Source organism: Gopherus evgoodei, chromosome 2 (genome assembly GCF_007399415.2).
Source record: "Gopherus evgoodei ecotype Sinaloan lineage chromosome 2, rGopEvg1_v1.p, whole genome shotgun sequence".
Taxonomy (NCBI): Eukaryota; Metazoa; Chordata; order Testudines; family Testudinidae; genus Gopherus; species Gopherus evgoodei.
Genome location: NC_044323.1, coordinates 128,902,543 through 128,918,954, shown reverse-complemented (window position 1 = coordinate 128,918,954; position 16,412 = coordinate 128,902,543). Strand labels below are relative to the sequence as shown.

General features: G+C 40.6%; 1 protein-coding gene across 3 annotated transcripts in view; it reads right to left on the bottom strand.

Moving 5' to 3' along the window:
* ADCY2 (adenylate cyclase 2) overlaps positions 1-16,412 on the bottom strand; it is a 459,805-nt gene that overhangs the window by 248,692 nt on the left and 194,701 nt on the right. For all 3 annotated transcript variants that reach the window (XM_030551678.1, XM_030551679.1, XM_030551680.1), the window contains one exon: positions 3,182-3,331. In XM_030551678.1, coding sequence (XP_030407538.1) covers positions 3,182-3,331 — 150 coding nt within the window. The remainder of the gene's footprint in view (positions 1-3,181; positions 3,332-16,412) is intronic.

Here is a 16,412-nt window from a genome sequence, read left to right as displayed (position 1 = left end):
TTCTAATGTTTTGCCTTGGTCAAATTTAAACACTTACCCTCTCCTACTTTTTAATATGTCTCATTCCTACATCAGCAAAAAATTAACACTAGGCCACACTATAATTTAATTTTGCTAATTGAAATGTAACACCGCACAGCAACTTTTATATCCTCTCAGGAACACAAGTAGCAATAAAAGACAAAAATAAATTGGTCCTTTACTCATGAGCGAAAAATGTTGCAGATGCAGCTTGCTCAGCCACTGTAGGAGGGAAAAATTCATATTGTTCTGAAGCTACATATCATTCATCATTTTACCTATCTAGATATTCATACAGCATTCACCACCATGATAAGCAGCAATGATGGGATTTCAAGAGCTACACTTCTTCCCTATTCAGGTGGAAGACTGGCAGGTGTGACACAGGTAATTTAAATGTGGGGGAGAGGGAAAAAGATAAGATCTTTGGCAGGGAAGGGGTAGAGGTGGTGGTGGCCATATGGTAGAAACAAACAATAATGTGTTTTAAGAGAACATCACTTTGAAAGCAGTTCTCCAGTCCAGTTCAATTTCCTCTATGCCACTGACCCACCTCAAGTTACCTATAAAAATGTGGAAAACCAGAACTGTAGGAAGTTATTCCTAGGTTTATATATGAGTCAAAGTTGATCATTAATAACAAATCTCTCAATGAGCTATACCGCATGTTTATGTCTACTGAAGACAAAAAGGAAAAAAACCCTTAGCTTACTATAACAAAGGCAGTGAATTTTTCACCACTGGTCTATAATGATTAACAAAGTACATTAATGAAAGGTCGTTATTACTGATTTACACTTCTACATTTTGTCAGGCTCCCAATATTGGGACCACTGTCAACACCATACAGGCAATATAGATCAAACACCCATCACAGAGTTATAAATGTACACAATTGCTTCCTTTCCACCCTCACAACCCCAATCACTTTTGACTGATACCTTTGTGGAAGTTTTGGGAAACCTGAAGTTGCTTACTGGTATCTTCTCAGAGACACTGATATCCTTGAGCAGAAAATGCACACTGAAGGAAACCTCAGGCTAAAACTAAATCTTGTCCTACATCAATGACTTTTAAAAACATTTTTCTGCCCCTTTTGTGTGCTACTCTAACCCTTTGTACCTACGGACTTTGCACTCACAAACTCCCTTCCCTGATTCTGGTATTAATTAGACATATCAACACATTAGCTATACTTGGATGAGAAAACAAAAATGAAAATAACACACTGGTCCTTGATACTCAGCTTTGGGCAAGGAGCACAGAGCATAGCTCAGGAGGGTGAAAGGTTTGGTTCCTCAAACATAAATAAGAGCACCCTCATTCCTATTATAAATTATGCTGGTTGGCGATGCCCCAAGGAATCATGATGGCAGCTGGGAACTGCCAGAGCACAGGGAAAACCCATATCCACTTTCCCCAACCATGTTAGCTACAGGGAGGGGGCTCATCATAGGAGCAATTACACCAGCTCTATACCACTGGAGGATTCCTCTACCTTGGAGTGATCCTCCTGTGTGTTTGGCTATGGCTGCTTTGCTCCCACAGCATGGCTCAAAGCAAGGATAATTCAGGGACAGTCTGAGGCATTATTACATGAAAAACACTATGAGAAAATATATTCAGTAAAACATGCATGTTTATTACAACATTGCCTGCAACAAAACCACCTTAGCCAATGCACCACGCTGCTAGTGGAAGATTACAAATATCTGCTCCTACACAACCATGGATACAGCAGCACCTGATGCAGATTTTGCAACTGTCATTAAAGCTTTTCTTTTTTCTGAGGCTTTACTACTGTAGTATGACCTACTTAGGGCTACCGTAGAAGTACAACCTGGGAACTTCAGCTACTATGGAATGGAATGAGCAAAGTTGCCAGGAGGAAAATGTCACACCTCTTCGCAAGTGTTTGCACAGGTTTCTTGTGGCATCTAGACTGAATTTAAAGTGTCAGTGATCAGGACTGGCTCCAAGTTTTTGCCACCCCAAGCAGCAAACAAACAAACAAACAAAAACAGCCACGATCGCGCTCTGCAGCTCTACCACCACCACTTCAGTCTTCAGCGGCAATTCGGCGGCTGGTCCTTCGCTCCGAGAGGGACCTGCCGCCGAATTGCCACTGAAGAGCCGGACGTGCTGTCCCCCTCCGTTGGCCACCCCGAGCACCTGCTTGCTGGGCTGGTGCCTGGAGCCAGCCCTGTCAGTGATGATCTTTAAAGCCCAGAATTGTTATGGACCCAGGTATTTATGAGACTGTCCCCTGGCCCTCTATCCTGTCATAAAAGTTAAGATCAGCTGGGAAACACTAATTATTGGAACATTCATTTGAATATTCCACTTCTGGTGGGAGGGATTTCTCAGCCCATGGCCCCCTTATTTTGAGTTTCTTATCCTTAACAGTTCATAAGAGTCTGAATCTAGTGACTTTTAGGGCAAGATGCAGTTATCTTGTTTAGCATTTGATGAGATATTTTGTGCTTTAAATTTTTGTAACTGTCAGGATGACAGGCACTATGGAAATTGAAAGAAAGAAAGAAAGAAAGAAAGAAAGAAAGAAAGAAAGAAAGAAAGAAAGAAAGAAGTCAGCCTTTTATTTAGCTATTACAATAAGTGACAGATACTCTCATTATGAAATTCCCCCAGCTCTTTGTTTTCCTACTTGAACCTTAGAACTATGTCACCTGACTCATCTGTACTGTAGATTGAAATACATTTTTAGGATAATATAGCAAGATTTTAGAGCAGTTCTGTTGGACAAGGAGAACGGATATTTCCCAAAGGCAAAGATCAACATCACACGGCTGATCCAATCAGAAGAAAACAACTGACAGTCCTGAATACAGGTTCTATGCAGTGTCTTCACCTTCCATTGCCACAAAATATTTTTCAATGTATGTTCAATAATGTAACTCAAGAGAAGAGGCTTACATGATAACAGAAATAACAAGTCATTTTACATTCAGATAAAAAATGTGACAATCATTAAACAGACTTTGCACGGAGTTTAAAGCAAAGCTTCCAGTGACTTAATCAATAAGTTTTCTTGTACTGACAAAGTGGATTATGCTCTGATAAACTGTTTGTTGTTGTTGTTGTTGTTGTGTTTTTTTAATGAAAAACAACAGAATGGACCAAGGTATGGGAGTAACTTTACCTGCTGCCGCTTCTCAAATTCCAGCTTGATGCGGGACTTGATGCAGTTGCAGGTGTCCTGATATGTCTGCTGCAGAGCAAGTTCCATGAGGTGCTTGTGGTATGCTCCTGCCAGGTTTCCACAGATAAAAATGATAGCGTTTGCCAATATCTAAGGGGGTAAAAAAAAGAACAGGCGAGTATGTGAATTTCTTTAAATGAGATACAGTATCAGGAAATAATCACAAGCAGCAGCAAAATAGATTTTTGTAGTTAATATGTTTTGTTCCTGCTTGAAGTCTATATTTAATGGACCTTCTCCTTTCAAAAAGCCCTATTAATTACAGTCACAAAATCCCCAGAGATGATTCGTTTTGTTTTTTTTTATTTTTTAAAAAAAACTTAGAACTCTGATGAACAAATGTTTGCCTGTTTCATGGTATACTGAAAAAGGAATTCAGTTCATGTTCTGTGTGCAATATTGAGCACTAATTAGGTGCTGGCATGCTTTACTACTGCTAAGTGACAGTCTTTTCTACTAATAACTATGTTATTGTTAAGGTCTTTCAAGAGACCATTTTCTTTAGTAGTATGAAGTACTCACAGCCAAGAATCACCCAAGTAGGAGGCTGCCAGGCATTTCTTGAGGTTCACCCACCACTATCCTGGAGTTAGAAACATTAAGTTTCACACAAAAAACAAGCACTAAGGTCTGATACACAAAAGTAGTTAGGTGTCTAAGTCCACTGAGAGTCACAAAAATTCCACTGTACCCGGTTAGTGCCTAAACTCATTTGGCACCTACATTTTGCAGTAAAAAAGCTCCCTAGTGTGTTTCTGAATCTGACCATGTGCACTTTGCTGCTTCCCACTAGGCACCCAGACACCTATCTCATGCCTATGCAGCAGAACAAGTCACAAACCAGGGGAAGACAGGCATTTGTCTATTTAAGTGCATGTGGGGCCTGTTCCAGTAGGTGACCTGTAAGCATGCCTACTGGATTGGACCCCTCAACTGAGTTCACACTCAACAGCCAAGGAGGAGCTTCCTCGTAACTTTTAGTGCAATGGTTAGGATACTCACTAGGGATGTAGGAGACTCCCAGTTCAAATCCCACCTCCACCTGTGGAGGAGAAGCGATTTGAACAGGAATCTGCCACCTCTCAGATGAGTGCTCTAACCACTGGGTTTTGTGGGTCTCTCTCAGTCTCCCTGTTCAAGTTGTTGAACTGTGGATAAATAATTAAAAAGTCATTGGACTAGGGGGGACTAAACACTGGGTCTACCACATCTTAGACCAATGTGCAAAACCACCAGGCTACACAGTCATTCTCATGTTGCTTACTCTCTCAGTTCCCTCCTTCCCTCCCCCCATGTAGAAATATACAGTTAGGGCACTCATATCTTATCTTTGCCCTGTAATGACATCATACAATAACCATACAATTATGATTAAGGCATTTGAGTTTTTGTGGTGCCAGATTAAACTGATTTTTAAAAGACATATTACATGCCCCCCTTCATAGTTTCACTACAGAGAGAACCACCTTAAAACATTAACTCTGTTCTGCATTCATACAATGAATTCTTTTTATATTAAAAAAATCATAAATGAACACTAAACTAGAAATGTAAAAGAGGATGTTACCATTTGCTATTTTTAATGATCTGAAAATATGAATTATCATTTTTTTAGTTTAACTTTTATGGCCAGATCCACCAGTACATGCCAGGTGGTTTCTGCTGTTCTGTCACATTGTATCAGATCAATGGTCCATTTAGCCTAGTATTCTGCCTTCCAATAGTGGTCAGTGCCTTATGCTTCAAAGGGAATGAACAGAACAGGGCAACTATCAAGTGATCCATTTTCTGTTGTCCAATCACAGCATCTGGCAGTCAGAGGTTTAGGGACACCCAGAGCATGGGGTTGCATCCCTGGGCATCTTGGTAATAGTATTGATGGGCCTATTCTCTATGAATTTATCTTATTCATTTTTAACCCATTTATACTTTTAGTCTTCACAACATCACCTGGCAATAAGATTGACTGTGGGTTGTGTGAAGAACTACTTCCGTATGTTAGTTTTAAACCTGCTGCCTATTAATTTCATTGGGTGAGCCCTGGTTCTTGTATTATGTGAAGGGATAAATAATACTTCCTTATTCACTTTCTCCACAGCATTCATGATTTTATAGACCGCTATCATATCCCTCCTTTGTTGTCTCTTTTCACGATCAACAGTCCCAATCTTTTTCATCTCTCCTCATATGGAAGAAGTTCCATATCCTTAATCATTTTTGTTTAATTATCTGTACCTTTTTAAATCCTAATTTTTTTTGAGATGGGGTGACCATAAATGCATGCAGTTTTTGAGGTGTGGGTGTACCATGGATTTATAAATTGGCATTATGATATTTTCTGTCTTCTTATCTATCCCTTTTGTAATGGTTCCTAATATTCTGTTAGCTTTTTTGACTGCCACCACAAATTGAACGGATGTTTTCAGAGAACTTTCTTCAATGGTTCCAAGATCTCTTTCTTGGGTGTTAATAGCTAATTTAGATCCCATTATTTTGTATGTATAGTTGGGATTATATTTTCTAATATGCATTACTTTGCATTTAGCAACACTGAATTTCATTTGCCATTTTGTAGCCCAGTCACTCAATTTTATGATGCCTTTGTAACTCTTCACAGTCTGCTCTGGACTTAACTATCTTGAGTAAACTTGTATCATCTGCACACTTTGCCACTTCACTGTTTACCTTTTCCCAGATCATTTATGAATATGTTGAACAGCACTGGTCCTGGTACAGATCCTGGGAGGCATAACTGTTTACCTCTCTCCATTCTGAAAACTGACTGGCATATTGGATCAGATCAACGGTTCATTTAGCCTGATATCCTGCCTTCCTACCCTTTGTTTCCTATCTTTTAATCAATTACTGATATGAGAGGACCTTCCCTCTTATCTCACAACTGCTTAGTTTGCTTAAGAGCCTCTGGTGAGGGACCTTGTCACAGGCTTTCAGAAAATCCAAGTACACTATATCCACTGGATCATCCTTGTCCACATTTGCTGACCCCCTCAAAAATTGTAATAGATTGGTGAGGCATGAGTTCTCTTTTCAAAAGTCCTGTTGGCTCTGCCCTAACAAATCATGTTCATCTATGTGTTGAATAATTCTGTTCTTTATTATAGTTTCATCCAATTTGCCTAGCACTGAAGCTATGTTTAAAAAATTGACTTCATATTAGCCAATCAGTCATCTGGTACAGAAGCTGATTTAAGTGACAGGTACATAGCACAGTTATCAGAGAGGTAGCCGTGTTAGCTTGTATCCACAAAAACGAGGAGTCCGGTGGCACCTTAAAGACTAACAAATTTATTTGGGCATAACCTTTTATGGGTAAAAAACCCACCTCTTCAGATGCATGGAGTGAAAATTACAGACACCGGCATAAATATATATACTTACAAGTGGAGAACCAGTTTACATGGCAGAGGGGCATTTCTGGCAAATGATGGCATATATCACATTAGTAGATGGGCAGGTGAATGAGCCCGATGGTGTGGCGACACCATCAGAGGACCCAGCCACATTTCAGTTCCTTCAGAATTCTTGCGTGAATACCATCTGGTCCTGGTGACTTATTATGGTTTAATTTATCCATTTGATCAAAACTCTCCTCTACTGACATCTCAAGATGGGACAGTTCCTTGGATTTGTCACCTAAAAAGAATGGGTCAGGTTGGGAAATCTCACTCACATCCTCTGCAGTACAGACCAATGCAAAAAATTCATTTGAGTTCTCCACCATGACCTTGTCTTTCTAGAGTGCTCCTTTAGCATCTCAATAATCTGACTGTTTGGCAGGCTTCCTGATTGTGATGTACTTAAAAAAATGTTTGGGCTAGTTTTTGAGTCTTTTGCTTAGTTGCTCTTCAAATTCTTTTTTAGCCTGCCTAATTGTACTTGTACACTTTACTTGTCAGGGATCATGCTTCTCTCTATTTTTTTCACTAGGATTTGACATCCAATTTTTAGAGGATGCCTTCTTGCCTCGAAGCACCTCTTTTACTCTGTTGTTTAGCCATGGTGGCATATTTTTGATCCTTGTACTATTTTTTTTTATTTGAAGTATACATTTAATTTGAGCATCTATTATAACGTTTTTAAAAATTTCCATGCAAGTTGTAAGCATTTCATTTTTGTGACTGTTCCTTTTAATTTCCATTTCATTAGCTTCCTCATTTTTGTGTAGTTCCACTTTCTGAAGTTATGTATTGCTGTAGTGAGGTTCTTTGTAATTTCCCCTTCTCCATCAAGGATATTAAATTTAATTATATTATGGTTGCATGCACACAGAGCTTCTCTCTTCATTCTACCTCTCCTTACATGCCCCTGCTTGCATACAAACACACACCATTTCCAACTCTCTTTTGCACACACACACACACACACACACATATTTCCCAGCATTTACGAACATACATAAACACACATGCTGTTCACCACCTGTCTTCTTCCTGCTACGTCCTTTACATTTCCCCCCTCCACACGGACACACACAATGTTGCCTCCTTCCTTCTGTCCTCCCTGCTAAGTAGATTTGGAGCAATAGCTTTGGAAAGAAATAGCTGGGATTTAATGTCCATTTTTGCTGTTATTTTTCATAGCTGAAAGTGTATCTGTCAGTACTGGCTGATACCAAATAGTTCCCTCAGAGAGACTCATTCAGAATTGCCCTATTTCAAATTGGCTGCCATTTCCCATTGTTCTCAGTGGGACTGAGGTTATATGCTGATGCCCACTTTCAAAATGGCTATTGCCTCTCATTGTTCCCAGTGATAATTGGCCCAGGGAAGATGAGGGCTTTTGTAAAGGCATCATTCAATGCACTCTCTATTCGCAGTACTGCATGCTAGGAATGTGTGGCTTTATTCAACTATACAGTGTAACCCTCCAACTCTCTTACCATAAGCTGGGTCCAGCCAGGACTAAAGATTGCATCCCAGAAGTGTTGCTGCCTTATTGGCAGGCAACCCTTCCTTGAGCAGATAGGAAGCTGGAGGGAGCTAAAGCAGTAGCCCCAGATGTTCCAAAAAAGGGGAGCTCTGATGAGTTCTTTACCCCACAGACCAGTAGGGTGACCACCTTTGAAATGGAAAAATAACCCAGCACACCCCTACATAAGGCAAGCGTGCTGCAAGCTCAACCGCCAACCACAAGGCAACTCTACAACCACTACAACTTCAACAGCCACTTATAGTCTCTAGCAAGATAACATATATAGATAAGATTGATAACATTGCATATCTCTTCACTCTCGGGTGACTCAAACCCTCTCTCACATACAGGCACTTGCCTGTTGGTGGGCTGACAGCTGCTGTATTTTTAACAGTTTTGATCTATTATTGCTTAAATTCCAAAAGGGGAACACTGCAGTATCTTTAGCTGGATACAGAAACTTTTAACATCATATCTCCCAGTGTACTGGGATAATAATGCAAACCTTCAAAATATTAAAAAGCATTTAAAAAAACCTGGCAGATTAAATGATTTTTCTGGAAACTGGCAAATCCATAAAAAAAATAAATAAATAAAAGACAGGCCAGCCAAACACCAGCCAGGTGGTAAACCTAGAGACCAAATGTCTGGGAGAGAGGACATAGGCCCTTTCCCTGCGGTGTCAGTTGAAAGGAAAGAGGGAAAGCAGCAAAGCGAGCCAAAAATAGAGGGAGCACCCAGCTCCTGTCACAGACAGATTGTTTTTACTATGTTCCCAATCCCCATTTGGGAAACTCTGCCAAGGGAGGTTTCCCTAAGGCCTGCCACACCATTGTGAAGGAAGTGACAACCCGACAGACAGTGCAGCTGACTGCCGCAGCTGTTACCACCTACAGCCCATCACTAAGTTATTTCAGCCAGGAGGAAGAGCAGAAAGCTTATATCTAACGTTGTTACCATAGTGTGAGGAGGATTTAGACCATCCCTTGGAAATGAAAAGCTATTTCTGAAACCCAGACAGCTCTGCAGATCATTGGATCCCCCTATCATAACCTTATTCCCAGATCTGGACCTTAGCGTCCAAAATATGGGGGTTAGCATGAAAACCTCCAAGCTTAGCTACCAGCTTGGACCTGGTACTTGCTGCCACCACCCAAAAAATTAGAGTGTTTTGGGGCACTCTGGTCCCCCTGAAAAACCTTCCCTGGGGACCCCAAGACCCAAATCCCTTGAGTCTCACAACAAAGGGAAATAATCCTTTTTCCCTTCCCCCCTCCAGGTGCTCCTGGAGAGATACACAGACACAAGCTCTGTGAAACTACACAGAGTGACTCCCCCTCTCTGTTCCTGATCCTGGAAACAAAAAGAACTTTCCTATTCCCCCAGAGGGAATGCAAAATCAGGCTAGCAAATTCAACACACACACAGATCTCCCCCCTGATTTCTTCCTCCCACCAATTCCCTGGTGAGTACAGACTCAATTTCCCTGAAGTAAAGAAAAAACTCCAACAGGTCTTAAAAGAAAGCTTTATATAAAAAGAAAGAAAAAATACATACAAATGATCTCTCTGTATTAAGGTGATACAACACAGGGTCGATTGCTTAAAAGAATATTGAATAAACAGCCTTATTCAAAAAGAATACAAATCAAAGCACTCCAGCACTTATATTCATGCAAATACCAAAGAAAAGAAACCATATAACTTACTATCTGATCTCTTTGTCCTTACACTTAGAAACAGAAGATTAGAAAACAGAACTACTTCTCCAAAGCTCAGAGAAAGCAGGCAGCCAGAAAACAAAGACCTCAGACACACAATTCCCTCCACCCAAAGTTGAAAAAATCCGGTTTCCTGATTGGTCCTCTGGTCAGGTGCTTTAGGTGAAAGAGACATTAACCCTTAGCTATCTGTTTATGACACCCCCAGACAAGACAAACAGTGCTTACAGCAGCTACTGGTGCATCACCAACAGGGACCTGGCCTGGGGACTGACATGTTAGAGGTAGGGTTGCCAATTTTGGTTGGACGTATTCTTAGAGGTTTCATCATATGACATAATCTTTAATTAAAGTTTAATCTTTAATTCCAGGAGACTTCAGGACAATTCTGGAGGGCTGGCAACTCTAGTTAGAGGGCCGACTTAACATTAAGAGTCAAGGAGACTTTGTGAAAGAAAATAACGGTTTCTGGAGCTCTCTCTCAATCTAGTCATAGTCATTTTTTTCTTTCACAAAGTCTTCTTGACTCTTAATGTTAAGTCAGCCCTCTTTCTCTCTCTCTCTCTCTCTCTTTCTCTCTCTCTCTATATATATTATAAATCATTCTTTGCATTTCTGTGTTTATCATTTATATTATTAATATAAAGTTTATTGGAGTTGTTTGGTAATTTGACAATTGTGTACTTCTTTATGAAGTGAGTACAGTATCCACTGTTAGGATGGATTACCCGTTATTTCCCAGGAGGCACAATCATTAGAGCATCAGTTTGAATAATCCAGATCACCAGAGGGAGCAGTCATGAATTTGGCATAGAGACCCACATTGGCAGAAAAAGACCCATGACCTCAGGAAATAAAGCACATCCCACATCTCCTGAGTTTGCACCCTCAGAGGTGCCAGGGCATTACAATAGCAAAATCCACTAACTAAACAGGAAGTAAGGGCGGAGTGGAGCATGACTCCAACCCATAATATTCTGAGTAACCCAGTTAAATTCTCGATCACCACTTTACTACAGTGGTGTCTTATGGCATCAGAGGGGAAGACAGGAATACTCAGTCTCCTTAAAACAATGGGACATGGATGTCCAGACCCTTCCTGGCAACCTAAGAACAGCATGCTGCTTCATTCTCATGGAGAACAATGAGAAATGGCACTCACTTTGAAAGAGAGAAGTTCTTCATGAAATTGTCTGTTGTAGAACATTATTCTTCAGCCTTCAGCCCCATACTTACAGTTATGAAGAGCAGTGGGAGAGAGATAGATTGTCAGCCTTTAAAAAATGTCAAATGTAGCCTAGTTCCAAAATTTCTCTAAGTTTAACTTATATGAGAATTTGAAGGATCTATGTTAACTTCTATGGTAAAATAATTTAAGATGAAAAATATTTGACACACTGTGCTATATTTCTTTAAGGGGCCATTTTAAAATTAATATCAATTCCTAAACTAATTAACAGTTTCTAAGCTCAAAAGTAGGTACTGTAAATCTGGACGGTGGGCTACGCTATATTTCTCAGACATAAAGAAATCTGAATTTCTGTATTAAGTGCACAACTCAGCATAACCTTAACTGGTGCCTCCATAATCTGTTACTGGAGGAGATTACTATGATAAGAGAAATGCAAAAAGAAAACTGGGCCGCAGGTTAAAAGAATGAGTAAATATATGAGTGATTGGAGTAATCAGGGTTAAATGTAAGAAAGACAAGGTAGAAAGGAAAATAGAAAAGAAGAAATGTACTCTATCCTTCTCCAGTCCCTTTTTTGTTCATTGCTTATTACACTTTTAGGGGCAAGGGCAGTGTGTTTTACCATCCATAAAGAGCTAGCATGCACTTAGGTACTATATACACAATAATAAGTACATAGCATATGATAAATAGACATTCTTTCTAAAATAAAATTATGTTTGTGCTTAAGGTGAGCAAATTATCAAACAGAAACATTCTGACAAACATGGCACCAGGGATTTTAAATTTGTTCTGTAATTCTACTCAAGTTTTTCAGATATATCATGAACTTTTACATCCATGAATAAAATTCTGCATTGTTTTCATGCTGTCTACATTACATCACAGCTACAAACACTAATGGGAGATACTGAGCCCCTGAGAGTTGTCATTAGAAGTAGCCCAAAACTAGCTCCCTTATTTCAACTCTCCTCTCAGCTTTGTGAGTGCCTTTTTAAATGAGACCAGAACCAGGCATACTGGAAAACAGACAAGTACCTTGCAGGGAGAATCATTAGGAATGCCTGAGTTACATAACAAAGCACAAGAGCTGCTATGGCTTATACCTTTTTATCCTAAGTAGTAACTGCAAATTATATTCTTATTATTTTTATTTTTCCCATAAATGTGAAATCCCTTCATAAATCCTGCTAAGTGCTTGAATTCTTGGAGCAAGGAGTTTCGCAGAGTCATTATGCATTGTGCAAAAGGGCATTTCCTTTTATCTGTTTTAAATTTGTCTTGATCGATCTTTGTTAGGCTATTTATTATTTTGTATATCTCTATCGTGTCTACTCTCATTAGTCTTCTGTTTAGAGTCCTAAACTCTGTAATCTCTCTTCAGCATGGACCACTTCCTTCAAAACGTAATTTGGTGCTCAGATTTTACTGAGTCCTTATTCCAAGAAAAATCCAACTGATTTAATTGCCCAGGTACTGCCTTCACAATTTGTCCCCGGAGGAGAAGTATAGCTATAATCCCAAAGAAATACTTTGAGGATAAGATTTTCAAAAGTGCTCAGCATTGCAAAATTCCCATCAATTTCAGAGCCTTTTTGAAAATCCCACCCTAAATGTATCTGCTCTTAAACATTATCAAGACAGCATGATAACCCACTTGAGCCACTTAATTTGGTAAATGAACCCTAATAGACATTAAAAATGTGCTAAAACGCCAAAACCTATGTATAGTCTTCATATTGGTACTAGATCTAAATTCACAGCAGGTTGAATACATTTTAAGTATGACTGATTTTCTGTAAAAGGAGCTAGGATTTGCCCGCATATCATTCAAAACCTATAACATAATATAAATTTCAGCATACTACGAGAAATTAAGCATTTTTATGTTGTGCCTAAAAGTTAAAAATCTAACAAATGAAATCAGTGTTTTGGTAATGTTTTATTTCCATCAACATGATTTGAATTTTTAAAGGTGACGATATCACCAGCCCCCTCCTTAAAGGATATGGCTAGAACTAAACTCATCAATAAGACAGGGAAGATGGTCAAGGTTCTAATTTAGAACTTTGAAAACCCAGGTCCCATTCCCTACTTTGCCACAGACTTCCAGGCTACTTACTACTACATTCACAGTGTGGCCTTATGCATCTAACTGCCACTTTACATGCCAAGGTCCAACATTTAGGCACCACTGATATTCACAAAGCCATCACTCAGATGATACCTACATTTCCACTGGTAAAACACTTAAATTTCTGTTGCTGAGCATGCGCATAGCCACGTAATTCCTCCCACTGCCTAGCAGCTTGGCGCCTCACTCAAGCTTAAGCCTCAGCAGAATTCATAAACTAGACATTCATCCACTTCTCACCTGTGGGGCATGCTCAACAGCTGCCTAATCACATGCCTACCAGAGTGGGCTCCCACAAGAGGAGGTGATAAAAACAGTAGTGTCCCCTGATAGCCCAGTGGCTAGCGCACTCACCTAGGATGTAACACACTTGGGTTCATTCTCTCTGGTTGATTTGGAGCAGGGATCTGAAGGCAAATTTCCCAGAATGGCCCAATCACAGGGTCATTCTGCGATAGATCTCTCTTAATCCCTACTGTTCCATCTTGTATACATAAATTGATTAATCATTGGGCTAGAAGAGAGAATATGAGAATGACTATATATCCTAATGGTTAGTGCATTATCTTGAAAGACCCAGGTTCCAGTTCTCCTCCAATGATATTTAAGTATTTTATACAAAGTGGAATAGCTTCAAAAGACAGAGAGTCCCAGCCTAGAATACTCCATATTCCAGTGGCTATGACACTCACCTGGGATGGGGAGAGATCTGGATTCAAGTCCCTGCTCTGAATCAGGCAGTATGGCGACGTGAACCTCTGACTTCCATCTGCTGGAGGATTACTCTAACCATGGGACTAAAGGATGGGGGCAATGCTTCCTTCTCCTGCATTATTCTTCAGAAAGGGCTGACCTGGCTTAGGTGCCTAACTCCAGGAGGCTTAGGCCACATCTCTCTCCTCAGCATTTCCTATGGATTGATTTAAGCAGCTTAGCATGCTGGCTTCTAGGAATCCCTTTTTAGGTGCCTAACTCTCCCACTGCATTGTATAGGGAACCTGGGTGCCTGACTTGCGGTTGTGAATTCCCCTAGGCAGAAGAGCACCTAAAACATAGGCAATGCATTACACAGTGTTGCAATACCCCCCTTGTCACTCTAGACCCTAGTCTGTCTGTGCCTCTCTTCTGTTACTTCTGTACTTCACAGGGCTTTTGTGAGGATAAATACATTAAAGATTGTGATGTGCACAGACACTGCAGTAATGGGGACCATATAAGTACAATAGATCACAAAGATTTATTAAAGCTCCAGTTTTTTGGGTTTTTTTTACCACCTCTCTTTTTCACATACTCCCCTACACCCAGATATATGTATTCAAGGATAATTTTAAGCAAAATATATGGTCTTTGAGTAAAATGTAATTCAAAACACCAGCACAGGCTTTAATGCTATTATGTCTACAAAATGCTGCTGACTTGAAAGCATATTCAAAGTTATTTTCAGCCAAGAATCAAGTCACAGCAGTATATCAGAGATGCAGTCTTATATGTACATTCCTCTTTTCATGAAAATGGAAAATGTCCTGTTCTTCCCCATTTCCCTCCATGAAAGAAAAACAAACATATCTTCCCCTTTCAGAAAGACACCTATAGTATGATGAAGAAAATTAACAAATTGTTTACATGGAAATTGGAAATGAAATAACTAGATCATTTGTATTTCACATTGTTAGTTATTTCAGTGCAAGTCTGTGTGTGGACACTAATTTTGGTTTAAGACTGCCTTTCACGGAGTTGATACCCCCCGTTGTGGGGCACAGGGCCATATAAAGAAGAAAGCAGGGGTTGAGAGCCAGAAATTTATCCCCAGGTAGGTGACTCAGACTCCAGGGCCAGAGTCAATGCAGCTCCCTGGCCTTTGGAGCAGTGGGACCTAGAGACCTGGGCAGTGGCACCTGCTTCTTCAGGCAGTAACCACATCCAGTTTTGGGTGGGACGTGGGGTTGGGGGAATAGGCCTGCCCTACATTCCACTGGGTCCCAACCCAGGGCCCTGAGGGTCTGATACTTCTGTGTTCAGGCTTGGTCTCTCGCTGCAAGAATCCTGTTCCCTGAGTCACTTCCTACCCTTACTTCCAGCATTGGTAGTCTCCTGCCATCAGCAGTCTCTTCTCTGCCATCCCTGGTGGTCAACTGGGTGTCTGCAGGGACCTCAGCACAGCAGATCTCCACAGCCAGGGGCTCCAGCAGCTTCCTGACAGGAGCTTGCAACATACCTCTGCTCTCCTCCTCAGTCAGCCCAAACTGAGCTGAGCTGCTCCCTTTTATACTCTGTTTCCAGCTGGGGCATGCCCAACAAGGGTGAGGGGGAGTGGCCTCTTCAGCCGATAGAGTGTGGTTAACCCTAGTTGGGACAGTGTGGGGTTGATATACTCCGTTACATTGCCCTCTTCCATTATAACTTAGCTCAATAAGACTTTATTACAACAGAAAGACTATATGAATGTCAGTTAAGAAAGGAGAAAGGTTATTTATCTTGTACAGCAACTGGAGTTCTTCTACATGTGTGTCCTTATAGATGCTCTGTGTCAGGATGTGGGCATGGCTGTGCACTTTTGACTGGAGATTTTCATCAGCAATGTCTGCAGGTTCACACCAGCAACCTAAACATGCACATGCTCCAGTACGAGGGCATATAGGGAGGGAACACACCACCACTCCAAATCCTTCTCAACCATGAAAGTCCTACAAGTGACCCCAAGGCAGAGGGGAAGGTGGGTGGGTAGTGGAGCAGCCCTAGAGACAAACATCTCAAAGAACTCCAGTTACTGTACAGGGTAAGTAATATCTCCTTCTTAGAGTAGTGTCTTGGAAATTGTGTAACCTTCTGTTATGAGGGCTCGAAATTGTCCTCTCTGATTTTGTGGCAAGTGTACAATAAAGGATGAACACTTAGAATAGTTCATAAAATCAGATTTCGCCATCAGGGCTTAGTAATATTCTACTTAGTAATATTCTAATTGCAGTATGGCAGAGAAGAGGCTTTTTTGTTCCAGCCTTTTTTCCATTCACTGATTTTCTCCATATCCATAGAGTTGGGTGCAGGATGGAAAAATAAATATTCTGAGTGTTTTGGAGGGATGCAGTACTTTTTGCCATCCCTTCAGCATGTAGGTGGTGTGGTAGCTTGCCACAAAGAATAGTGTAGCAGACCACCATTGATGGGCAAGGCAATTTGGCCTTGAGGAGATGTC